This window comes from Lotus japonicus, chromosome 4, assembly GCF_012489685.1.
Source record: "Lotus japonicus ecotype B-129 chromosome 4, LjGifu_v1.2".
In the NCBI taxonomy this organism is placed as follows: domain Eukaryota; kingdom Viridiplantae; phylum Streptophyta; class Magnoliopsida; order Fabales; family Fabaceae; genus Lotus; species Lotus japonicus.
The window spans coordinates 82,565,210-82,590,844 of NC_080044.1; the positions used below are offsets into that span (position 1 = coordinate 82,565,210).

Below are 25,635 nucleotides of genomic sequence, written 5' to 3' on the forward strand. Positions count from 1 at the left end.
AAGAGAAGGTATCTATTTAAATTAAATGGAAAAAAACTTGAATTAAAATTTTAAGTGTTGTAAATGAAATTCCTTTATCATTTACACGTTCATATTTAACCTGGTATCTCATAAAAAATCCTGATGGAAATTCTGCCACATTGGCTAAAATACCTGCTGCGTCAATGTACACATTGAGCAATGATGTGTTGAATGAATCAGTTTACAAGACAATTGTACAGTTAAAAAACTGCAATGAGGTATATATGTATGATTATCTTTGACTTATAATTGCATCATACATTTTTTATTTTTACAACACAGTTTACTTTTGCGAAATTTTTGCAATAAATATTGTTCATATTTAAAAAAATAATTATATCTGAATATTTTATCCCTTAAATAAATTAATTTTTTTGAAAATTAATTTAAAAAAGATTTATAACAAATTCAAAATATAGTACAAGAAAAGACCCTATTAATTTTACCATTTCCAGCAAGAATATATATTTAAGGATTAGATTCCAATTTCATATGTTTTCCTATTTCAAACACTCATTATGACTTAATACTTTATCCCTTCAGGATAGTTATTTTGTGACCTACGAAATTGTGAAGGACATTGACGATGTTGCGGTGGCAGAGCTTGCTGACCGTTTCCATATCCGCCGCGAACTCACGGAAGCCTTGGAAGGCGTCGGGGGAGAGCTTCTTGACGGCGATGACGGTGTCGGTGGAGAGGCGGGCTTTTTAGACCAAGCCAAAGCTGTCGTCGCCGACGATTAGGCACGGGGAGAAATTTTCAGTGGCGCGGGAGAGTTCTTTCCATGGAGATCTTGAGGTTCGGGTTTTCAGGACCAGCTGACGTCGAATATGGAGAAGGAGGTGCTGGAGTTGGTGTTTCTGAGGGGTCGAGATTGGATATGCCTGCTGCGGCGGGTTCGAGATTTGGTGGTTTTGCGGTGCTGGCAGAAGAGGATGGCAACAACGAGGAGGAGAGTGACGATGAAGAAGCTGCCGATGGCGGCAAAGACGGCTTGGATGCCGCAGTCCATGGTGGGAAGAGAGAAAAAGAGGTTCTTAGAGAATGAGAGAGAAATGATTGAGTGTAAGAATAGAATGGAAGGTGAGTGAGTGATTTTTCGTGGAATGTGCGTGTGGTGGGAAATAAGACTTGACGCGTCAACGGAATTATAATAAGATTTTGAGTTGAAAAGATGACTAAAATTAATTTTAAAAATCTTATATTATATCATAATTAAATAAGAAAAAAAGTGACGGTAGATTAAAACACATTGTACTTCTTAAAAAAACACACAATGTTCAAAACACATATATTTAAAACAATAGTTCAGATGTATTTACTCAAAAGATAAAAAAAAACATTGTACCACACAACATTTAGATTTACAATTTAATTAAATAAAAGTTACCCGTGCAGGACACGGGTTAATAAAACATTCACAAATATTACTAAAAAAAGAGAAATTGAAAACAAAATCTTAATTTTTTTTAATGGAGATTTAATATTGGAAAACATGTAGATAATATTTTTTTAATGTAGATTTAATATTGAAAAACATGCAGATTTAATATTGAAAAACAAAATTTGTATATTAGATAGATATATAGATTATCTTATTTTCAATTTTAGGGCTATTTGAGTAATTTCCTGCGATTAGGGTTTTAGGATTTTTTATTTGAACAGTTGTTGTTTCTTTTGGAATTGAGTTTTTGAGTTTCCGAAGGCACACTTGTTGTTGTTCTTGTTAATTGCAAAAAACCAGTTCTAGTTTGATTCCAATGTCTGAGAGCTCATCATCATCTTCTGCTGCTGCTGCTGCTATGGCTCCTCCTCCTAATCCACTAAAATATGATGTGTTTTTGAGCTTCTCAGGGGAAGACACGGGCAAGACCTTCACCAGTCATCTTCATGCTGCACTTCGCAGGAAAAATGTCTTCATAGATGACAGATCACTAGAGACAGGCGATGAGATCTGCAAAGCAATTGAAGCATCCACGATTTACGTCATCGTTTTCTCTGAAAACTATGCTTCTTCCAGGTGCTGTTTGGATGAACTCGTCAAGATTATGGAATGCAAGATGAACTATGACAGGGCTGTCATACCTATTTTCTACCGTGTGGATCCATCAACTGTTAGGCATCAGACAAATAGTTATGGAGATGCGTTTGATGAGCACCAAAACCGGTTAGTACCGGGGGTAGTAATGCAGAGATGGAAGAAAGCTCTGCTTGAAGCTGCTGATCTCTCCGGTTATCATTCAATCGCCGCCAGGTGACTACTTTTTTAGTTAATTCCACCGTTAATTATGTTTTTTTCTTAATCATCTGATATTCTCATCTAATCAATTTATAAATATGGAAGACTAATGCTTTAGTTACTTTTATTATATGTTCCAGATCAGAATCCATGCTTATTGATCGTATTGCACAAGATATTTTCAAAAAATTGAATCCTCCTTTCTCTCAAGGAATGCTTGGAATTGACAAGCATATTGCACAAATCCAGTCCTTGTTGCAGCTTGACTCAGAAGCTGTTCGGATCATAGGAATTTGTGGCATGGGAGGAATAGGTAAAAGTACATTGGCTGAGGCACTCTATCACAAACTGGGGACCCAATTCAGTTCCAGATGCTTGATTGTGAATGCTCAACAAAAAATAGACAGATATGGAATATACTCTCTACGCAAAAAATACTTATCAAAACTTCTAGGGGAAGATATTCAGTCAAATGGATTAAATTATGCAATTGAAAGGGTCAAACGGGCAAAGGTTCTCCTTATTCTTGATGACTTGAAAATTTCAATTCCAATTCTAGAATTGATTGGAGGGCATGGAAACTTCGGCCAGGGAAGTAGAATCATTGTGACTAGCAGACACCGGCATGTGCTTAAGAATGCTGAAGCTGATGAAATATATGAAGTCGAGGGGATGAGTTACCAAGACTCTTTGGAGCTCTTCCGTTTAAATGCCTTTAAGGAAGACTATCCCCTAGAAGGTTATGCGAACTTGATAGTAGAGGTATTAAAATATGCTAAAGGGGTTCCATTAGCTCTACAAGTTTTAGGCTCACTGCTTTATGATAAAGAAAGGGAAGTATGGGAAAGTGAGTTGAAAAAGTTGAAAGAGCTTCCCAATGTTGATATTTTTGATGTGCTGAAATTAAGTTATGATGGGCTGGATGATGAACAGAAGGACATATTTCTTGACATTACTTGCTTCTATGCAGGCGATTTTGTGGATAAAGTAGTGGAATTGCTAGATAGTTGTGGTTTCTCTGCTGACATTGGAATGGATGTCCTCAAAGATAGGGGCCTTATATCTATTTTGGAAGATCGAATCGCGGTGCATGATCTAGTATTGGAAATGGGAAGAGAAATTGTTCGTCAACAATGCGTCAGTGATCCAGGAAAACACAGTCATCTATGGAACCATAAAGAAATTTACCATGTTGTAAGAAAGAACAAGGTATATTCTTCTGCACCTCAACCCCCACTTGATAACTCACACTGTCTCTTGGATTTACTTCTCACTTACTAGAAAGTACTTAGCAGTTATTAAATTTCCTGCAGTTACATCTTTCCATGTCTATTTATCTATAATTCCTTGCTTTTACTTCCAGGGGACGGATGCAATCCAGTGTATATTCCTTGACATGTGCCAAATAGAAAAAGTTCAACTACATCCAGAAATTTTCAAAAGCATGCCTAATATAAGAATGCTTTATTTCCATAAGCATTCTTCTTTTAAGCAAGGTCAATCAAATGTGATCGTTCCTGATTTACTTGAAAGTCTTCCGAATGGTTTAAAAGTTCTTCATTGGGATGAATTTCCTCAAAGATCTTTTCCGCTGGACTTTTGTCCAGAAAAGCTTGTTAAACTTCACATGCGTGAAAGCCGTCTTGAACAACTTTGGGGGGATGATCAGGTACTTCAATCTTTATGCCATGGTCCTTCAAATTTTAATTATGAATAATCTCTGGTTTTCAATCTCATGACTGTAGAATTGAATGCTATAAATTAGTAACCCATGCTTTGTATGATAATATAGTACTCTTGTTCACTATGCCATGTATATAGGGTTAAGTTACATTTTTTTTGGTCATCTAATCGTTTTCTCCTTACATCAGGAATTACCAAATTTGGAAAGGCTTGATCTTAGTAATTCTTGGAAACTGGTTCGAATACCAGACCTTTCCAAGTCCCCGAATATTAAAGAAATAATTCTTTCTGGTTGTAAATCCCTTACAAGACTTCCAATCAATCTTTTTAAGTTGAAATTTCTTGAAAGACTTAATCTGAGTGGTTGCTCAAATGTGGAAAATATCCCTGAAATCAAGGAGACAATGGAAAATTTAGCGGTGCTTGTCTTAAAACAAACAGCAATACAGGAACTACCTTCATCCTTGAACCATTTGGTGGGGCTTGAAGAATTGAGCTTGAAGTTTTGCTCCAAGCTTGAGAGTATTCCCTCTTCGATTGGAACACTCACCAAACTCTGCAAATTAGACCTTACCTACTGTGAATCACTTGAAACTTTTCCCGGCAGCATTTTCGATCTGAAGTTGACAAAACTTGATTTGAATGATTGATCAAGGCTAAAGACCTTCCCAGCGATCTTGGAACCTGCAGAAAGTTTTGCTCACATTAGCTTAGCAGAAACAGCAATTAAAAAACTACCTTCATCCCTGCAAAATTTGGTGGGTCTTCAAACCTTGTGTCTGAAGGAGTGCCCTGACCTGGAGTCACTTCCAAACAGCATTTGCAATCTAAAGCTTCTCTCTGAGCTTGACTGTTCAGGCTGTCGTAAATTAACAGGAATCCCAAATGACATAGGTTGCTTGTCATCATTAAGGACATTGTCACTGCAAGATACCGGAGTTGTGAACCTTCCAGAGAGTATTGCTCATCTTTCAAGCTTGGAATCACTTGATGTAAGTTATTGCAGAAAGCTGGAGTGTATCCCACATCTTCCTCCATTTATGAAACAGTTATTGGCATTTCACTGCCCATCCATTAGAAGCGTGATGTCGAATTCAAGGTTCCTGTCAGATTCCAAAGAGGGTACCTTCGAACTTTACTTCACCAATAATGAAAAACAGGATCCAGGTGCTCAAAGGGATGTTGTCCGCAATGCAGAGCATAGGATCACTGATGTTGCATGTAGGTTTGCGTTCTATTGCTTTCCAGGGAGTGAAGTTCCTAATTGGTTCCACCATCATTGCAAGAGAAATTCAGTTACTGTGGATAAAGATTCTCTAAATTTGTCCAATGATAATAGGATCATTGGTTTTGCTATGTGTTTTGTTTTGCAACTTGAAGATATGAATTATACAGGATACAGATTTAGTAACTTCAGATGCAGATTAACATTTGAATCTGATGGTCAGACACACATCCTTCCCATCGATGATCAGCTAAACAACTCTTTGCATCAGATCGATCTTCGAGTAGGACATCTCGTGCGAGATCATACATTTATATGGAACTATTACTTAATGGACTCTGCAAGCAACCACAATGGGATAATTCATGCCCACAACTTCACTTTTGAGATCAGCAATGGGCTGTATCTTAAATCAAGTTCTTTGGTGAAAGAGTGCGGAATATACCCTCTTTATAGAAAAGAAAAAGATGATGATGATGGTAGGTACGTCTAGGAAAGATCACTGTACTGCATTTAAAACTCCTATTGGGAAGGTAAGTTCAGTTTAATTTATTTCTGTCATGTATTTTGGCAATTAGCTTTGTTGTCATTGACTTTGTTTTTTGTTAGTTTGAATACATTTGATACTGTGTTAGTGTTCCTTGCTTTTGTCACTCTGATATAATTATTGACTTAGAGACTGTTTTCTGTAATTTTGAGTAATCTGTTTACTATGCCTGACTCAACACTTCATCATGAGGAAGTGTTTTGGTGTAACCTCCTAGTAGTAATGAAGCAATAAAGAGTTATATTCATAAACCATAATACAGGATTTGCTTCAACTTGAGTTAAGAGTGCAATTTATTTTATTACATGTTAGCATGATAGTCTCTGTTATTCCTCTGTCCTGACTCCTGAGACATTTCAATGTGACCTTTCCCTATTAGCTCTGACAAAGTATTTGTGCCTCATTAAGAAATCTCGTGGATCAATTTCATCTCAATTAATCTTTACTTTTGAGTAGCTTCATTTTTTCACTGAGCAGTTTAAATCCTGTAAAACTTTTAGGATGTGATATTGATTGTCACCCGGAGGATTTTGGGGCCACTAATCAACTATCAGTAGTTTTTCTTATATAGAATGAAACATATCTTTACCATGTCTATGATTGCGCTTGTATATAGTGGGAAGTGAATTCCCATTGTTAAACATGTTTCTGTTGAAAGTTAATGTCATTTGCCTTTGAAATTTGCAACTTAATTTACCATTATACTAGTTTTTATTCATTCCGTATTAATTGTATATTTGTCTTTCTGTGGATAGGTTTTCTTGGACCCAAAGGAACGAAATTACAAAACAACACCGCATAGAAGTTAGAGACTTCTGCAGCAGTGTATAGGAAGCTGACTGGCAAAATGTTGTGTTTGAATCTCCATGACAGAGGCTTAGTTTCATTTCCTTTGGCATCTTTCAATTTGTTCTAGAGTTGCATATGGTGTATGCTGGTTCAAATTTTGTCCCAATAATTTTCTTTTTTATGCTGGATTTTTTGGTCCGGATTTCTTAAAGTACTAGGCACTGGTTTCATCGTATGATAAGGTTTATTTTTCTATTTAAATTTCATGCTCTTTTATTTTCAAAATTGAAGATAATTCTTTCTGGAAACTTATCTTTAATCTTTTGCATATAGGCTATCAGGATCAAAACTACATGAGGAATATCAGCAATTTAATCTTTGAAACACTAAGAAATTCATTATTGGGTGAAATTTATTCGAGAGTCATCAGATTGACTCACTAATTCACTGCTCTCAGTTTCACTTCTCTTTCTTAATCTACATCCTAAACTTTGTTTTCTGCTTCTTGAAGAACATGGATAAATTACTCATTCATGGGGTTTCATAAGTTTCGAGTCTGATATATAATTTCCTATATTCGCACCTTGGAGCTAGCCCCTGCTCCGTAATAAAATGGAAAACATAATCCTTATTTACAAGGATCGTGACATTTATTTATTAAAACATCTATGTTACATCAGGAAATTTTTGGAGGGGTTCTTGACTGTTTTATACTAGGTATCATGTCTATGTCATGTACAGAAAAGAGATGATTGATTACTACACACTTTTCTTTTGCTATATTTTATGCTCACGTGAAAATTAGATGTGGCTTATCTCCTTGAATATAAATGGTTGTTACACATGAGCTAGTAGATACAGGAAAAAGTTAAATCTTTCAAGCAGATTAGGAGTGAGAAAATACTAACACTCCACGATGTAGTGGCTTGGGTGTAATGTAAGACGGGGATCAATGGTTATAATTTAGCTTGCTAGTCTTTAAAATTGTTTACATGTTTACAGATAGATTGGTGGATCTACTTTAACGTCTTAATATATTTCATACTTTTATGTTGGATATCAAGCTATGTCGCACTTTCAAAAAGGTTAGACTCGAGCCTAAAAAGAAATCTATGACATATCAAAGGATGTATAATGGATGAGTGGTGCATATTAAATATCAAACTTGTTCTTCTTGTTAATTGAAAAACCAAGATCAAGCAAAGAAATTTTGAATCCAATGTCTGGGAGCTCTTCTTCTTCGGCTGCTGTTATGGCTCCTCCTCCTCCTCCTCCTGCAAAGTATGAAGTGTTTATGAGTTTCTGAGGGGTGGACACACATAAGAACTTCACCGGTCACCAATGCGTTCATAGATGACAGATCACTAGAGACAGGCGACGAGTTCTCAGATGAGCTCTGCAACGCAATTGAAGAATGATGATTTACATCATCGTTTTCTCTGAAAACTATGAGGATAGAAGAAAGAAACAAAAGGAGCTGAAAAAAGATCCATTGCATAATGAAAAATTTCAGAACAGAGTTGATCTATACATAATTACTATAAAACCTTGGCTGATCAAAGAAAAAAATATAAATAATAATAATTACTATAAAACGGCTAAGGTGCTTCTATCTGCGGTTACAGAGAATACACAATACGAGGCCTCTGTATAAAATGAAACAATAATGGAGCCCCTGGTTGAGGGAAATTTTGGATTGCTATGCTATGCTATGCTAATACTACACAAAATATTTACAAACTTTGTCTATCTCCCGTCAAAAGAAGCACACTAAGAGCAGCTGGAATAGGTCTCTGACTTGATTACCCGAGTATTGTAAGAGCCACAAAATCCACATTTGTGATACAACCAATGGAAACGTGAGGTTCCCTTTCGGTTACAGTCATGGCAGAGTATGTCCTGTGTTGGCATCACAAAACTGACTTAACAGACAAGAAATTTACAAAAAAAAAAAAATGCTGGCCAGCTACAATGCCAGAATGCTCTCTCATAAAATCCACATTAGTTTTTGAAAGGAATGTAGTGAAAAGTAACATGCACGAGATACCAAAATTTTTACCTGATTGCGGTCCCTATACTCTTCAGGAAGCTCCTCAGCAGCCAATAAGGCATCAAGCATACCAAAGTAAACCTACATAGATACAGAAAAACAACTAAACAAGCCATATCGTGCACATTTTCAAGCATTTCTGTCTCTATCTCAACGCTGCACCTGAAATAGTCATACCCCAATACGCTACTCAAAGAAACCCCTGACAAAATGGTTGACAATGAGTCCTACACGTGCAATCTCAACCGATGGTAGTGAAAAAAATTGGCTTTCTTTAGTTATATGTGGTAACTCATACCCCATATAATACAAGGTATTGAAATTTGACACGAATATTCTAATTACATCCTTCATCTTTTCAATGAAACTTTTAATAAAAGGGAGTGTGTTTCCTCTTACACTCCTTAGTTATCTCAAATTCTTAATCAGAAACAGCAGCAACATATGCATTACTTTGTTAAAATGGTTAGGTTTATGTTTTTCAAGTTTTACTTTGTTTAAAACTAAGAAAGAAAGAATTTTTATATTTAACTAACCTATTTGAAAATATCAAAACAGAAATTGTTAAAATCTATTAATTTGCTTCAACTTGAGCTCAATTACATTTTACAAAGGTGGTAGAGTAATATTGAACTAATCATCTTGTTTGTTTCCCCCAGCATTTTTGCTTTTTTTTTTTAGTTGAGAAGCATAAAGGCAGAGAATGAAGGCTTAGCTGGGTGGAGAAGAGAGATATAATGAACAAAAATCTTCTTACCGCCATATCTCCCAATGACTTGCTGCAGATTGGACATGTGTAGTGACTACAGGTGTATGCCTAACACATCATAACAAAATATAAGATTGGATCCACAACCCTTTAGAACATCTCCCCTTATTTTAAGAGGGGACTGAAACCTAAAATTGGCCTGAAATAAACCTGAAAGCAAGCAGAATGCATATAGTGGCCACAAGGTAGAGCTCTGACTGGAGCACTTGATGTGAATAAGTCGTCGCAGCAAATTGGGCAGTTCATTTCTAAACCTTTCTCCAGGCACTTGTGAGATGTTGATTTAATACCCAGGCAACAATTGCATTTCATGCAATGAAAATAATCAATCCCAAGCCCTCGTCCGACACGGCATAAATTGCAAAATGGGCAATGATATACATTCCTGTAAATCAATCATGCAAAGTTTAAGGGTAAAAAGCTACAAGAAAAAATTGACAAATAAGTTGAAAATAAAGTATAATCAATCATGCGAAATTTAAGGGTAAAAACTTACAAGAAAAAATAAAATTAACAAATAAGTTAAAACTAATTTATAATCAATCATATCATATCTCTTGCCAACATTCATATAACATTAAACAAACTCAATATTTTTCATAAATTAATATTTGTGAAAAACAGACATACAAAATTTAGTGAGAGGTTAGTTTAGCAAGAGTGAAAGCAAAGATCCAAGCTACGTCGACGACATAGAGGAGTGCTTCGCCTTCGCCCTTCGGGTGTGTTTATAATAGAAAAATATAACTTAAGCTTAATAGCAAAAGTTTACAGTGTTGAGAGGGAGAAACGAGAGACATAGGATGTACCTTTCATCATCAAAAAATTTGCATATATTGCAGAAATATTTTGCCATTGAAAGTCCATTACATGAAGGTGTCATGCATATAGGTCCTACGGGCTGTATATTCAGGCAGCGCATACACATCATTTCTGATGTTGCTTTTCTGCGATAATCAAGCAAATGATTAGAAGTATATAGTATATACTACTATAAAATATAAGAACCTCACCAGAAATTTACCTATCCATTGAGTGATCGCTCACATTGTCATGACAAAACCTACATGTAAATAACTTGCCACAACATGCAGCTCGGAGCTTGCAATTTCTCTTATAGTGTTCACACCCAAATACATGTTTCCCTGGGTCCCGAAAGGATGGTGAATATCCTTCTATTTCTACACCAGATGATCCTTCAGATGGAGCTTTAGGTGATTTTTGCTGGGCAGCTATCCAACGACTAGAACAGACAAATAACTTTAAACAAATGAAGCAAGACGGCAAGGGGTAAAATCCTAAATGTACATACAGTTAAATATGTCCTCATCAAATAACACTAGAGAATTATGGTCATAGGAACCAACCTTGTCATTAGATTCTGCACAAGATATGCCTTTCTCCTTGGATCAAGAGTTGAGTCACGATAAACTTTCCGGATCTCTGACTCAAGTTCATTCTGATTCATCCGGAATATGTCTTTCCAACCTGGCTTGAACATTTGATCAGTGTGATCTAAGCTTTCTTGATTCTCAGAACCTAGGAAAGAACAGTAAGACGCTGTAATATTAATAATCCACACCACAATTTCCACAAAGATGAACAAAACTTGAAGAATATTGGAAACCTCTTTGAGAAGTGCTATAATCAGATGTTTCTGTCTGTACTACAGATGCCTGACTCTCTTTCCAGCATTCATTAAGCCATTCACTGAACATAGTATTCTTAGTCGCCTGCTTCCATGTATCCATCAGCGTGTTTTGTTCTTCCTGAGTAAGTGCAGAAGTTACCCATGGTAACATTGATTGGAGAACTTCTGCACCTGTAGTTCCAATTATTCGTCCTACTATTTTGTCCTGTTCTTCTACAGTGAAATGCCTCCCAAACAATGGCCAGAGCTCACGCTCTTCCCTGAAAATATGCTGATCCAGGGTCACTCTTACGGATTTGCACATCCCCTGAAGCTTAGTTGCAAGTTCATTGAACTTTTTGATATCATCAGTTCCATTGGCATCAGAGGTTCCAAAATTACTTTCACTTAATTCCTCTGACATATGAGTCATCTGCAAGGCTTCATGAAGGACAGAAAGCTCAGAAAGAACGCAGGAAATATCTTCAAACAGTTGTTCTTCCTGCTTATGGTCTAGCATGTATGAATGACTCACATTATGAAGTGCCTCTTTGGATTCCAGTGCTGGAAATACTATGTCATCTTCAGCATTACTATGAGCTCTATATAAACCCCACAAAAGACGAAATCTTCCACTAAAGTGCCGAAGAATGGTTTCATCACCATGACTCAGTTTTCCAGATTCGACATCTAGATACTCCAAGTCTTTCCGTATAGCTTTATGGAATTTAAACACAGTATCGATTGGTCTTTGTGTAGAGCCAACATCACCGGAGCTGCTCTCTGTTTCCCATATGAAAAGACTGGAATTAAGAGATGGGGGAGAAGAGCTAAAAGACAATGAGCGTAAGGACTTGGCCGTAGAAACAGAACTCAGCCCTAAATTGTTAGTGCTTACTCCTAAACCTGGCACACAACAAGACCGAGCTTTACAACATTGTTTCTGGATATTATCAGACTCTGAAGTTTCAGGTACATCTCCATTCTTTTGCAGCTCCAATGTGTTTCTCTTGACTGATCTTTCGCTCCCATCTAACTCAGCTAGTACTGAGCACTGTCTCCCAGATGATGCAGAGTCACAGACACAGGATGGCCGGCCAGTGTTTTCTTCAATATCAGAAATTCTTTGAGATGGACAACAACCCAATGAGCTTGATGATAAACACAGACCTTCATTACGAGCCTTGCAAGCCCAACCACAGAAGAGTGTGACTAGAGCAGAATCTGTTGCTGGAGCTGAAACAGATTAAGAAGTTGTCAAATATAGATTACAGTACACAAATAAATTTCTCGAAAATATAATTTCTTTTGGAAGGAAAGGAAATTGAAAATAGACATAGAACCTGCCAGTTGCATGTTGTTCAGGAAAATCTTTGCTTCTTTTTCAGTTAAAGATCCTACCAACCATGGCAGGACACGCTCAATCAATTTCAGAGGCATCATGCATAAGCTTTGATAAAGAAGTTCACATTGCCTTTTAAAGCTAAAGTGCTTTCTTGCAAGTGGAAGAACCTATTGATGAGAGGGATTAAGCACACTTTAGATAGGTTAAAAGGGAGTTTGTTTGCAAATTTCTTTATTTGCATGTCATACTTCTTTTCCAATAAAGTAAATTAATTAACCAATAGATACAAAAATTATCCTTATTTATCAACTGCTGCATATATGACACTTCTTTCCAAGAAAGTAAATTAATTAACTACTGGATACAATAATTATCCATATCTATCAACTTCTACATATATGCATTCAAATCCCACTAACTATTTATTTGATCTTACTGTTGTAATAAACATGCATTTGCTGAACACATTCACATCGTGTACTAGATTCGTTTCTCAAAATAATTATCTAAAGACCACTGATGGCTCACCTGAACTTCTTCATTATGGAAATGCCTCTGTATGGTTTCCATTATATGGTCAGCGTGTGAACATAGCTTGGAATAAAATTCAACTTCTGAATTAGATGATGCTCCTTCATTTTGAATACCTTCAATCAAACTCCGGAAGTCATTAAATTGGCTTTCTTCTTCAGCATGCTCCTGAAAGAAAGAAAATTCTCCATCTACAGCTGGAAATATAACCTTGTCCTCAGCAATACTGCACTCGTAGAAATGAATAATCAATATTTCAGATAGTAAAAGTCGACTTTTTATCATAAATTAATGTACGGACTTGTATAATTGAAGAAACATATGATATTTCCACACGACAGATATTGATAAAAATAAATTAAGCTGATACCTGTGAAATATGCAAACTTCAGCAACGAATTGCAATCTTTCATTAAAAGCTGATATATTAGTAAAATCTCCCAATTGTTGTATCTTTCTAGTCTCCTCTGCTATCTCACTTAACTCTTTTTTAATTGCATTATGCCAGAGCACTATTTCATCTATAGGATGTGTTCCACTGACATCAGAAACATCTAGCATAGATTCAGAATACTTCCTTTTTCCAGTTGTTGTGGATTCACATATGCAGCTTACTTTCCCAACTTGATGGGCTAATGGGCTAGAACCACATTTAACTTGAGAATGATCTTTACAACTTTCAAGTTTGTTGATACAACTTCTCCCTTCCATCCAGGTGAAAATTACCTTTAATAAGCAAGAATAAGATAAGATATATTACTGTTACATATCAAATGTATATGAATAATATAACTGGGCACTCTTCGCACTCTCTCAAAACAATGGATACCCCCAAATTATGCTCACTAACTGCCTTATAACTACTCTCTTCATAGTGACCAACCAAGCAGCTACTACAGTTATTCTAATACTTTTATTAATAAAAACTTCTGTTATTTGTATAAATAGGAGCTTAAGGCTCATTCCCTACACTTCCTCTTATTCTTCCAAATGTAAACTCTACAATAAATTGGCTCATCAGCTTTAACTCATAAAATATAATTAACAAGAAAATGAAACAATGGTCTAAAACAGCATTTTAAAATCACACCTTCTGAAGAAGCTTTTCCTCTGGCACTATCTTGATCAAGCAATTTTGTAAATCCTGAGATTCATCAGGTGGAATAGATGTTGAAAGCCATGGAAGAAACTCTGCCATCATATTCACAGGAATACTGCAAAGGAACTGCCAAACTAAGGATGCCTGTTCCTCAAGAGAGAACTTCTCAATAAGTAGAGGAAATACCTGATATCACCCAATAAATAAAATAATCAGATTATCAGACACACTATTTAGCCATTTAAACTACAAGGCCATGACAAAATGTTATTATAAAGAATCATTTTGATAGAAGATTAGTAAACAGATAACTTCTATACAAAATACTCACTTACCTGACCAAAGTGTAAACGATTTAAACAATTTATAAATAAGAAATAGGACTTGTTATTCAGCAAGAAGCTGAGTATCAGAAGTTCTATATCGCATGTATTCATCACATAGAAAGACGCTGAATATCATCTAAATACTTTGATAAAATAATTATAATTTAGCTCAAACAATAAATTCTAACTTATAAAAACTGAATCAACATGATTGTTGCAGATTTCATTATTGATTACTCTTGCTGAATTGCCCTATGAACCCCAATATGGTAGTGTTAAAAGCAATAGTCCCTACAAGAATATTTAATTCATCAAGCAAGCAGAACACAATTACACAAATCAATTAGCATAAATCAAAAGCTGACATTTTTACCACATACTGTTGGCACAGAACCATGTTTTAATAGTTAATAACAGCAATTCTTTTTAAAACATGGGGGGATCCCTTACTATCCAAACTTTTAGTTCCATCAATAATAATAATAATAATAATAATAATTCTAGCTTGTAGGGAGAAAAAATATCACATCGTATTTATCTCATCATAAGAATCCAAGTGGAATAAAAGGTAAGAGCTATTAAATAAACTTGTACCTGCTCCTCTTCCTTTGCCATGTGCTGACTAACTGACGTCTGCAAAGCTCCCGCGCAAGATGCTAACTCTCTTGCAAAACTTTCATCATTATGGATGGAAGAATTCAATAGCTCAAATAGATGATCAAAAAGATTGCTTTCACCCTTGTGCTCAAGTGAATATGCCTGTGCTACGTTCTTCACACGTATATCTAGAGCTGGAAAAATCACCTACAATCCAGAATATCTTTCCCTCAGAACGTTTGAAACATAGCAAAAGAAGTTATTAAGCCAAATTAACGAAATGCTTTGAGGCAATTATGAAAAAACCATAGGCAAAGCATATAGCCTTAAGATTATAATAAACCAGTCCTTAAACTTGTTCAAGAAATGTACAGGGAATTTTATGAAAAGACAAACCAAAGAAAAACAGAATCTGAGTTATTTTAAATTTGAAAACAAATTCCTCCTCTAAATAACAATTTATTAAAAAGTATTGAAGAACTGACACTAAAAGACCAGTTCATACTAAACTAGCTGCATGCTAACAACATTAATGTAGAAGGTAAGTTAATGTGAAAGCTGTTTGCTAACTGCATTAACTTAACTTCTTATAAAAGCTCAATTTAGTAATGGATTGGCATTCGATCAGGTCTTTTTTCTTTCCACGGAACATAGCGTGCAATCAGTTTCGTTGTTGCTAGTTAGTGGCAAACAAGTGAACATCCCTGCAATGGCACATACAAGGAAGTTTTTGGCTTTTTGCGATTTTTTTCATGCACAACACATAGTATACGATAACCAAAACATCTGCACTGAAATTAAATAAACTGGGAAAAGAGTCATATATGGATTTTATGCCCATTTCATCTATCGAATGCAGAGTACATTAGTAATGAGAGTAACCTAAGACTATATACATGAATGGAAATCGCCACTGGACACTGCTATTAAGGAAGTCATATCCAGAGCTTCAATTTTAAAATATTTTTTCACACCTGAAGTTAGCTTCTTCCCCAAAGCTAAAGCGTTCTATAATACAGTTCTCCTTTTTCTTTTTCCACATCTATTTTCACGAAAAATAACACAAGATTGAAGAGGATTAACGATGATACATATAGCCTGTAAATTAATTGATACTGTACAATATTTTCCCCATTGTTACCATGAGTATCCAACCTAGGGTGTGTTTGGATTTCAGTTGAGATCAACTCGAAAGCACTTTCAACCTAACAGAACCTAGGAGTTACTTTCACATTCACACATTAAAATTCGTGTTTTTCAGTTGAAACTGAACGCGTGTGAACTGAAAACCAAACACACCCTGAAATTAAAGAGTATCAAAGTTAGACCTAAATTTACCAAGAGGAAATGGCCGAGAGAATAGAGAAACAAGAGCGTCATTTCCATTTCGTCATTGCAAATGCAACCAGCTATCAAAACCCTTCGTTTTCCACAGCATTTCTCTCACCAATGGAACATCGATTCACACAATTCAACAACAATCAAACTCCAAAACATATACAAGAACAAAAACTGAACCAAAAATTAGCACCTCATCTTCAGCATTGCAGTGGTGCCTATAAATCGCGCTGAGGAAATGGTAGCGGTCGGAGAGCGGCTGAATGTCAGAGCGGTTTCCGGTGGCGAATGCCATAGCTAACCGGTGCAACGCGTCAAGCTCATTCCGCATCGCTTTGTGAAAGAACAGGAAAATCAAAATCGGCGATGAGTCGACGTCGGAGCACTTGAAGGCGCCATTGAGAGCCGACGAGGAAGCGACGTTGTTGACGGAATTTGACAGCACCGTCACTCCTCCTCCTCCGTCCAAAGGCGTCGCCATCTCCTTTATTGTTTTGTTCCTGTGAAATGAAATAACTGTATTTCGTTTGAATTTTTCCGGTGACGACGACGGTTATAGAGAGAGAAAGTAGTTAGAGAGAGAGTGAGAGAGAGTTTCTCTCTCTAAATCTTTTTTTGTTGTAGAGTAGTTGTGAAGCGGAGATGAAGCAAGAGATGTGTTTCGCCGATAAGAGAAAGAAGCTGGTAGCGCGAGCGAGAGCGAGGGAGGACCAGGTTTATACTTGTGGGCTCTACTCCACGTGGCTCTTCATGCCACGCTGGATGTTAATTATGCTGCCATTTATTTGACCTCTCACACAAATTAAATGCATAGGTTTATTTTAGGACAAGATATATAGTAGGAGTATCATTTCTTCTCATGAGCTTGTGTGTTTAATTCTGTTGTTAATGTGAGAGTTACAATACAATGGTAGATGATCTTTTAAGTACATTTATTTATGATGTCATTTAATTATATTCAAATACTTTCTAAATTTATTATAAAAAATTAAATATTTTATGGAGTGATTTTAATAAATTATATTCAATACAATCGGTGATTTTAAATGTAATTTTATGATTAACTATACATTTAATTATGATAAGCCACCTCTTGGATGCACGTGTAGTAAATATGACTTTTCACATAGGTTAGAAATTAGCTACTTAGTTCTCTCATCCATTCTCATGATTAAAGGGACAAAAACATAAAAAATCACATAAGCCCCCAACATATAAAAACTCATTTAAAGACATAAAAATTAAAAAGAAGCTCATACGTATATATCATTATGAATATGGTGTATATTGCAGTGGTAAAATATAATTGTTTGAACATCTAGGTCGAGAGTATACATTTTTCGAAAGTAAAGTAAGTTATCACAAACTTTTATGATGATTTACTTTACTCACTTTTAAACAAGAATCAAATGTTTTCTCAAGAGTGTGACTCCAGCCTAAAAATGAAACACTTGATCTAGATGTTTAAACAACACTTTTTACAATAGTTATCCACATGCTAAAACCTTAAACACTTTAGTTACTTGAAACTACAATGTGTGGTTTAAATAATTTCACATATTACCTCCATGTGATGCATAATTAAATGGTTTGGATCAAGTTGTGGAGGAAACGCAACCTATTAATGAGGAAAAATTGAAAAACAAATGAAGAAAAGCATGTGAAAAAAGAAAATTGTAAGGCAATCATATGTTTATAATTCCTTATCAAACTTTGAATTGATGTTCAGATGAATAATGGTATGAATATTCGAGAGTAGTCTAAAGTGTTCCTGTCACTATCGAAGATATGAGGTTAAAAATGTGTTGATATAAAATGCAGAATGGTACGTAACTTAGGAATCAAAGTTGAAAAGTCACAGTCCCTTTATTTTTGTGTATTAACTAAATATTCTTCAATACGTTGTACGTGTAAGAGCAAATTAATTAACTTCTTCAGCTTCAAGAACTTTTAAATCCTAAAATTCGAGTTTAATTAACGACCGTTAATGCGCTTAATATGATGACACAAGCTTTAATAAAAAAGTTAAAGCCACTTTTAGCTGTTGAAATCTAATTTGAATTTTATTAGTAGTAAATATCAATAGTCAATACTCAATACTCAATACTATATTTTTGTAAATCCAAATAGCTGTGCTGATTGATTGTATTATTCCAATAGGTTTTGACTCTTATTAAACAAAAGCAAGACGATTTCTAATAAATATTATTCAGTGTATACTTAAGTGGTGCAAAAGAAAAGGGACCACAATGAGTTCAAATGGTATATATGTATAAAGAAATGCAAGAACATCCAAAAACAGAATAAGGAGACAAGAAACTACATTGAATTTATAACTATTCCATATATAGAGATTTCAGTAAAAAAAATTTAAAATATTTAAAATAATGATATATAAAATTAGTTATAATAAAATATTTAATATTTTCATAAAAATTATTAATATTAATATTTAATTATTTGAAATAATTTTAGTATTATCTCTATCCCATTTTTTAATATTTAAGTTTTTCATTAAAGGAGGGAAATCAAATATAAAACCGTGGGCATATATAGATTTAAGAGTGAGAGGGGCACGAGATCACAATTTAACTTGTATTAGTTGGCGTGTGAATGTGTGATTAGAGCGTGCTTGACTAAGCTTAACCCTATCTTGGCTATGGACAACACATTCCTTGCCCAATTCTACAATTTCTACTTTCCTAGTCACTTTAATATATTACATCCATACCTTTATTATTAATATTTTTCTGTTGGTTTTTTAAATGTTTTCTTGTTATTAAGTTAAATGGCTTAAGCAGTTCCCTCCTATATTAATTATGTCATGTTTTACTTCGTTTATTAGTCTTTGTTTTCAAATCGAGATTGAGATGATTAGCAGATTTTTTTTGGAGTGAGGATGTCAGTAAGAGGAAGGTCCAAATGGCTTTAGTGGAATAAGTTGGTGGCCTCAAGGAGTGTGGGAGGTTTGGACTTTCATTCTTTTTCCCCCTTTTATAATTACACACATTTAAAAGTGTTTTTAACTAATATTATCTAAATAAAGAGTAATTTATTAAACTTACTTTTGAAATAAAAGTATCCAAATATTAATTACATTACAACAAATAAATTCACACTGACCAAAAACTCTAATTTTATAAACTAAAATTCAAACACACACTTCAACACTCACTTTTATATATGACCGAAACCTTGGGGGTTAGCTCTAATTTGGAAAGTAATCAAACAGATAAAAGAAAAAGATGACTATCATCTTTATCTTCTCCTTTACATACGCGTGTGTTTTACACAGCTAGGGCACACATTTGCCATTAAAATATCGACAGGTCCTTTTGCTACAATGGATCCACTAAGGTTATGTTTCAACCTTTTTAGTCTCAAACCCACTTTAGTTGAAGATTTCTTATCCATCAATCCTTCAATGATCAATCTGAAACTATATCACTTTACCTTTATACAAATATATAATATATATAATACAATTGTTTATGCTACCCCTACTCCCACTATCTCAATCAGTATATACTTTATTTGTCTTAATATCAAATTACTTTAGAGTTTAAACCACTTATATTAGCATTGGCGATAGATAGCTAAGTCGTAAATGGTCACTCCACTAAAAGAACAAACATTGCTTCTTATTATGAACATGCAATGTACTCAATGGGGAAAACATGTGAAAGGCTCCAACGAATAAAGCATTTGAGTGAACAACTATAATATGAAGAATGAGAATCAATGACAAATCCTAATGATGATAGATCGGGGAAACAAATTTAAGTCATATGTTGATGCATCATTTTTAAGTCATATGTCATATGTTGATGTATCATAGTTTGCTATAGTCATCATGCTTATTCTTAATCTAAATATAAGTATAGTAAAATAAAAAATTAAAACAAAAAACGCTGTTGACACGACCCAACATAGGGTGCTTTAAACTTGCCATTAATTTCATTTCATCAAAAAAGCTTTGATAGCGAAAAAGCTTACAAAATTTTGGAAAGAAACAATCTAAAGTGCTAAGCTATCTCATCAGCCAACTTATTGGTGGTCAAATCATTATCTAAATAAGTTAATTCACTAATTGACTTTACATGAATAAAGGAAGAAAAAGAAAAAAGAAAAAGAAAACAACTCTGTTTGAGAAGATTGCTTTCATATGAGACACACCTATGAGAAAGGTGAATTAAGTTAAGCTGCAATTATTTTGACAAAAAAAACCCTGCAATTATGGAGTTGAGTGGAAATTTCAGGTCTTTAGATTGAATTATACGTATCTAACACTAGAGGGCTCAAATTTTTGAAAAGCGTGTTTGATTATGTTTTCATTCAACTCAAGTTAATGGAGCTCAATTGCTTCTCTCATTTTTCTTGTCTGGCTGCCGGAAAGCATGATTTGCCTTCCCAGACATGTTAACCAATTGAAAACAGAAAATCAAATATTCCAAATACAACAAACATTTACACATTTTGTATCTGCTATGCTTCCTAATACTACACAAGTATTTACAAACTCTGTTTATCTCCTATCAGAAGAAGCACACTAAGAGTAGCTGGAATATGTCTTAACTTGATTACCTGAGTATTGTAAGAGCCACAAAATCCACATTTGTGATACAACCTGACTTAACAGACAAGAAATTTACAATTTTTCCTAGAGATGTTTCACCCTAGACACTTCCTCTTCCCTTTACGTTCTTCAAAGTCATTATTTGAAACTCTTGGAAAGCTAGAAGAATCAACTATGCTGCCAATATCATCTCTTTCTTTGGTATAAGTGGATCTGTGGGGTCCCAAATGAATTGGCTTATTCGAAAAATGCCTTGTTCTTTGATAAAGAGGCCATATTCCGCACTCTTTCACCTCGAGGCTTGATTCAAAATCTAGCCACGGAAGGCTGATTCCAAAAGTGAAGTGGAGGCCATAAGAGATCCCTATGTCGACGCCTGCAGAGTCCCTGAAGTAATATTTCCCTATGAATGTGTGATCTGGCATGTCATTATACATTCTATGAGAACACCGATAGAAAGAGTTGTGTAGATGAACATTGTTGGGAAGGATGTGTGTGTTGCCATCAGATTCAAATGTTAATCTGCATCTTAAGTCACCATTAAGATAACATATGCAGTTTACATCTTCAACTGGCAAAACGACACACATAGCAAAACCAATGAGCCTATTATCATTGCACCAATATTGAAAATCTTGATCCATGGTTACTGAATTTCCCTCGCAACTATAAGGGAACCAATCAGGAACTTCACTCCCTGGAAAGCAATAGTACACAAACCTATATGCATCCTCAATGATCCTAACCCTGGCATCGGCCACAACATCACTATAAGCACTTGGATCTAGTTCATCACTACCCTCTCTAGAACCTGACCAGGGTTTAACCCTTGAATTTGGCAGCACTCTCCTAATGGATGGGCAACGAAATGCCAATAACATTATCAGAAATGGTGGATGTTGTGGAATACATTCAAGCTCTCTGCAATCTCTTACATCAAGTGATTCCAAGCTTGAAAGTTGAGCAATACTCTCCGGAAGATTCACCATTCTGGTATAACATAGTGACAATTTCCTTAATGATAACAAGCGACCTATGTCATTTGGGATTTCTGTTAAATTAGAACAGCTAGTACAGTCAAGATCAGAGAGAATGTTTAGATTACCAATGATGTTTGGAAGTGACTCCAGATTACGACACTCTTCCAGACAAAGGGTTTGAAGACCCACCAAAAAATCCAATGATGAAGGAAGTTCTTTAATTGATGTATATGATAAGTTAATGTGAGCAAAGCTTTCTGCCGGCTCCAAGATCTTTGGTAAGGTCTTTAGCTTTGAGCAACAAAACAAATCAAGTTCTGTCAACTTCAATTTGAAAATGCTGCTTGGAAAAGTTTCAAGTGATACACAGCAGGTAAGGTTTAACTTGCAGAGTTTGGTTAGTCTTCCAATCGAAGAGGGTATAATCTCAAGCCTTCGACATTTGTGCAAGCTCAGTTCTTCAAGTCCCACCAAACGGTCCAAGGATGAAGGTAGTTCTTGTATTGCTGTTTGGTCTAAGACAAGCACAGCTAAATTTTCCATTGTGTCCACAATTTCAGGGAATTTTTCCAAATTTGAGCAACCACTCAGATCGAGTCTTCTTAGCAATTTCAACTTACAAAGGTCAATTGGAAGCATTGTAAGGGATTCACAACTACCCAGATCTAACCAACAAAGTTCATGGGAAACTCGTGAGGGCTTACCTTTTCTAAACCATTCAAGATTTGTTGAATATTTTTCATCCAGACCTAGTCCGTTCATCTCTTGATAGCTAGAGGCACCTTTTGCATCATCATAAATTTCAAATGCTCCTAAGAGTCCATCAAAATGTGAATGACCACTTGATTCAACCACCTCGGTTCTATTGATTGAAAAAGTTTCGAGCTTGCAACAGTTATAGAGCCCCACTGATCCAGAAGATCTTGATAGAATACGGCTAGGAACATTTAAACTCCTAAGCTTAACACAACCAATTAGCCATAAACATTTGAGCTTGCTGAGGAAACTTGAAGAGTAAACTTGAATCAAGCTTTTGCAATCACTAAGAATTATTTCTTCAATATTTGGGAACAAAGAAAGGCCTGGTATTCGAATCAGGTCTGAAGAATGACTAAGATCGAGCCTTTTCAAATTCGGTAATTCCTGATGTAAAAAGTAAATGATTAGGTGACAAAAAAAATGTAAACTTGACCCTATATATATGGCATAATGAATAAGAGTTTATTATTATTATACAAAGGAACACAACATAAAGTTTGAAGCACCTGATCGTCCTTCCAAAGTTGTTTAAGCTGGCTATGATGCATATAAAGTTTAACAAGATTTTCTGAACAAAAGTTGAGTGGCAAAGATCTTAGAGGAAATCTATCCCAATAAAGAACTTTTAAACCATCCGGAAGACTTTCAAGATATGTAGGAAGGATCACATTTGATTGACCTCTCCCAAACCAAAATGCCTTAGTATAGAAATATAGCATTCTCAGATTAGGCATGCTTTTGAAAATTTCATATTGTAGTTCAACTTCTTTAATTTTGTACAGGTCAGTGGATATACACTGGATTGCACCCGTACCCTGGAAGTAAACGCAAGGAACTAAAGATAAATAATCATGAAAACATGTAGTTATAGGAAAATTAGTAACTGCTCAGTCCTTTGTAGTCTGAGAGGAGTAAATCCATGAGCGTTATCAAGTGGGGCTTGAGGTGCAGAATAACATACCTGGTTCTTTCTTAAAACATCATAAACTTCTTTATGTTTCCATAAACGACTGCGTTTTCCAGGATCATTGAGACATTGTTGGCGAACAATTTGTTTTCCCATATCCCATATTAGATCATGCAGCCTGATTTGATCTTCCAAAATATATATGAGGCCCCTATCTTTGAGAACATCAATTCCAATGTCAGCAGAGAAACCACAACCATCTAGCAAATCCACTGCTACATTCATCGAATGTCCTCTATAGAAGCAAGCTATATCAAGAAATATGTCCTTATGTTCATCATCCAGCCCATCATAACTTAATTTCAACACACTGAAAATTTGGTCATCGGGAAGCTTTTCCAAATGACTTTCCCATACTTTCCTTGTTCTACCATATAGCAGTGAGCCTAAAACTTTGAGAGCTATTGAGATACCTTTAGCATATTCTAATACCTTATCTGCCAAATCTGCATTAACTCCCACCGGACTTTTTTGTTTAAAGGCATGTAAACTAAATAGTTGTAGAGAATCTTTGTAACTCATCTCCTTGACTTCATATATTTCATCAACTCTAGCATTGTGAAGCACCTGCCTGTCTCTGCTAGTCACAATGATTCTACTTCCCTGACTGAAGTATCCACGTCCTCGAATTAATTCCTGAATTTGACTCGAGTTTTTCACGTCATCAAGAATAAGGAGAACCTTTGCCTGTTTGAGCCTTTCATCTGCAAAACCTGATCCATTGGACGTGCTGCCTCCTTCATCTAAAAGCTCTGATAAGTATTTTTGACGTAGACCATTTGTTCCAACTCTTTCTATTTCTTGTTGAGCATTCACAGTTAAGCTTCTAGAGCTGAATTGGGTCCCCAGTTTGTGATACGCCTCAACCAGTGTAGTTTTACCTATTCCTCTCATGCCCCAAATTCCTATGATCCGAACAGCTGCTGACTGAAGCTGCAACAAGGACTGGATTTGTGCAATATGCTTGTCAATTCCAACCATTCCTTGAGTTTCACTTGAGACAGAACGATTCAATTTTTTCAAAATATCTTCTACAATACGATCAATAAGCATGGATTCTGATCTGGAACATATAATAAAAGTAACTAAGCATTAGTCTTCCATTCTATATAGGGGTTTATATGAACCAACAATCTAACATCATTTGGTAGGCCAACATAATTGTGTCACATTTGGTGCTTTTGATTTGTAAAATGAAGACCACAACTAAAACGTACAAAATATTTGAATACAAAATAAATATTCAAGAATTTAAAGTCTATGAAATTTGACAAAATCGGATCAAAGTTACCTACTTAATTTTAACAGTATTAGAACTTAATTAGCTAAAAAAATTTAGAGGTATAAAAGTTAAATGAAGTCTAATTATAACATTAAAAAACATTATTGACCTGGTGGTGTTTGAATCCCAGCCGGAAATTCCAGCTGCTTCTGCTAGAGCAGCCTTCCACCTCCGAATGACTTCATCCTTGAATCCCAGTTCATGCTTAGCAAAAGCATCTGCATAACTCTGTTCCTGATGCCTAACACTTGATGGATTCACCTTGTAGAAAACCGGTATCACCTCCCTTCCATATCTCTTCCTGCACTCGAGTATCCTGGCAAGTTCATCCAAACACCACGAGGAAGAAGCATAGTGTTCCGAGAAAACGATGACATAAATCATGGAATCTTCAATTGCTGTGTGGAGTGCTGGTGAGATCTCATCACCTCTGCCTAGTCTATTATCTATGAAGGCTTGGATATTTTTTCTGCTAAGTTCAGCATAGAAATGACTAGTGAAGTTGTCACGCGTATCTTCCCCTCTAAAGCTCACAAACACATCATACTTTGGTGGAGGAGAAGGAGGAGCCATAACAGCAGCAGCAGCAGAAGAAGAAGAAGAGCTCGCAGACATTGGATTGGAATCAAAATGTCTTTCCTTGATCTGCTTTTTGCAATTAACAAGAACAAGTGAGTTTCAAAAAAACAAGAATAAGTTCCTATCCTTCAGCTCCCTTTAGATATTGACCACTCATCTATTATTCTTTACCATACTGAACAGTTTTTCCCTTTCATTGTACCACGCTTCCTGCTGGTGGTTAACTTTTTGAAGAAATTCTTACAACATTAATTTCCGCAAGGGTTCTGCTCTAAAGTCTAAAGTGTATGTGGTAAAGTGAT

General features: G+C 35.5%; 2 protein-coding genes and 1 pseudogene across 6 annotated transcripts; 1 reads left to right on the forward strand and 2 right to left on the reverse strand.

Annotated features, from left to right (window-relative positions):
- The first annotated feature begins 1,717 nt into the window (after positions 1 to 1,717).
- Positions 1,718 to 6,766, forward strand: LOC130711572 (disease resistance protein RPV1-like; annotated as a pseudogene).
- Positions 6,767 to 8,058: 1,292 nt separating this feature from the next.
- LOC130710850 (zinc finger protein BRUTUS-like) lies at positions 8,059 to 16,879 on the reverse strand. Of its 4 annotated transcripts, XM_057560224.1 has the most exons (15): positions 16,191 to 16,878; positions 15,827 to 15,894; positions 14,850 to 15,059; positions 13,921 to 14,115; positions 13,201 to 13,556; positions 12,828 to 13,056; positions 12,298 to 12,466; positions 10,952 to 12,190; positions 10,692 to 10,863; positions 10,349 to 10,567; positions 10,134 to 10,271; positions 9,475 to 9,709; positions 9,313 to 9,372; positions 8,565 to 8,636; positions 8,059 to 8,404 (listed from the first exon to the last, which is right to left on the reverse strand). In XM_057560224.1, the coding sequence occupies exons 3-15, from the start codon at positions 14,868 to 14,870 to the stop codon at positions 8,276 to 8,278; spliced, it is 3,234 nt and encodes a 1,077-aa protein (XP_057416207.1). In that variant the 5' UTR covers positions 14,871 to 15,059; positions 15,827 to 15,894; positions 16,191 to 16,878; the 3' UTR covers positions 8,059 to 8,275. The 4 variants fall into 4 exon arrangements, with proteins under 4 accessions (XP_057416207.1, XP_057416205.1, XP_057416206.1 ...); XM_057560222.1 differs by lacking the exon at positions 15,827 to 15,894 and having other exon boundaries at positions 16,384 to 16,879; XM_057560223.1 differs by lacking the exon at positions 15,827 to 15,894 and having other exon boundaries at positions 16,191 to 16,879.
- A 3,738-nt stretch (positions 16,880 to 20,617) lies between these two features.
- On the reverse strand, positions 20,618 to 25,369 carry LOC130714081 (disease resistance protein RPV1-like). Of its 2 annotated transcripts, XM_057563946.1 has the most exons (4): positions 24,864 to 25,369; positions 23,467 to 24,535; positions 23,012 to 23,320; positions 20,618 to 22,889 (listed from the first exon to the last, which is right to left on the reverse strand). In XM_057563946.1, the coding sequence occupies exons 1-4, from the start codon at positions 25,367 to 25,369 to the stop codon at positions 20,862 to 20,864; spliced, it is 3,912 nt and encodes a 1,303-aa protein (XP_057419929.1). In that variant the 3' UTR covers positions 20,618 to 20,861. The 2 variants fall into 2 exon arrangements, with proteins under 2 accessions (XP_057419929.1, XP_057419930.1); XM_057563947.1 differs by lacking the exon at positions 23,012 to 23,320.
- Positions 25,370 to 25,635: the final 266 nt, after the last annotated feature.

Excerpts from the sequence above, each read along its gene's own strand:
- LOC130710850 (XM_057560222.1), bottom strand. The coding sequence starts at position 16,671 with ATGGCGACGCCTTTGGACGGAGGAGGAGGAGTGACGGTGCTGTCAAAT. Across the intron at positions 12,467-12,827 it reads TCCATAATGAAGAAGTTCAG|GTTCTTCCACTTGCAAGAAA; the intron begins GTGAGCCATCAG and ends TCTCATCAATAG. Across the intron at positions 8,637-9,312 it reads AGTCATTGGGAGATATGGCG|GTTTACTTTGGTATGCTTGA; the intron begins GTAAGAAGATTT and ends GTATCTATGTAG.
- LOC130714081 (XM_057563946.1), bottom strand. The coding sequence starts at position 25,369 with ATGTCTGCGAGCTCTTCTTCTTCTTCTGCTGCTGCTGCTGTTATGGCT. Across the intron at positions 23,321-23,466 it reads ATGTTTTAAGAAAGAACCAG|GGTACGGGTGCAATCCAGTG; the intron begins GTATGTTATTCT and ends GTTTACTTCCAG. Across the intron at positions 22,890-23,011 it reads AACTTTGGAAGGACGATCAG|GAATTACCGAATTTGAAAAG; the intron begins GTGCTTCAAACT and ends TTTTTACATCAG.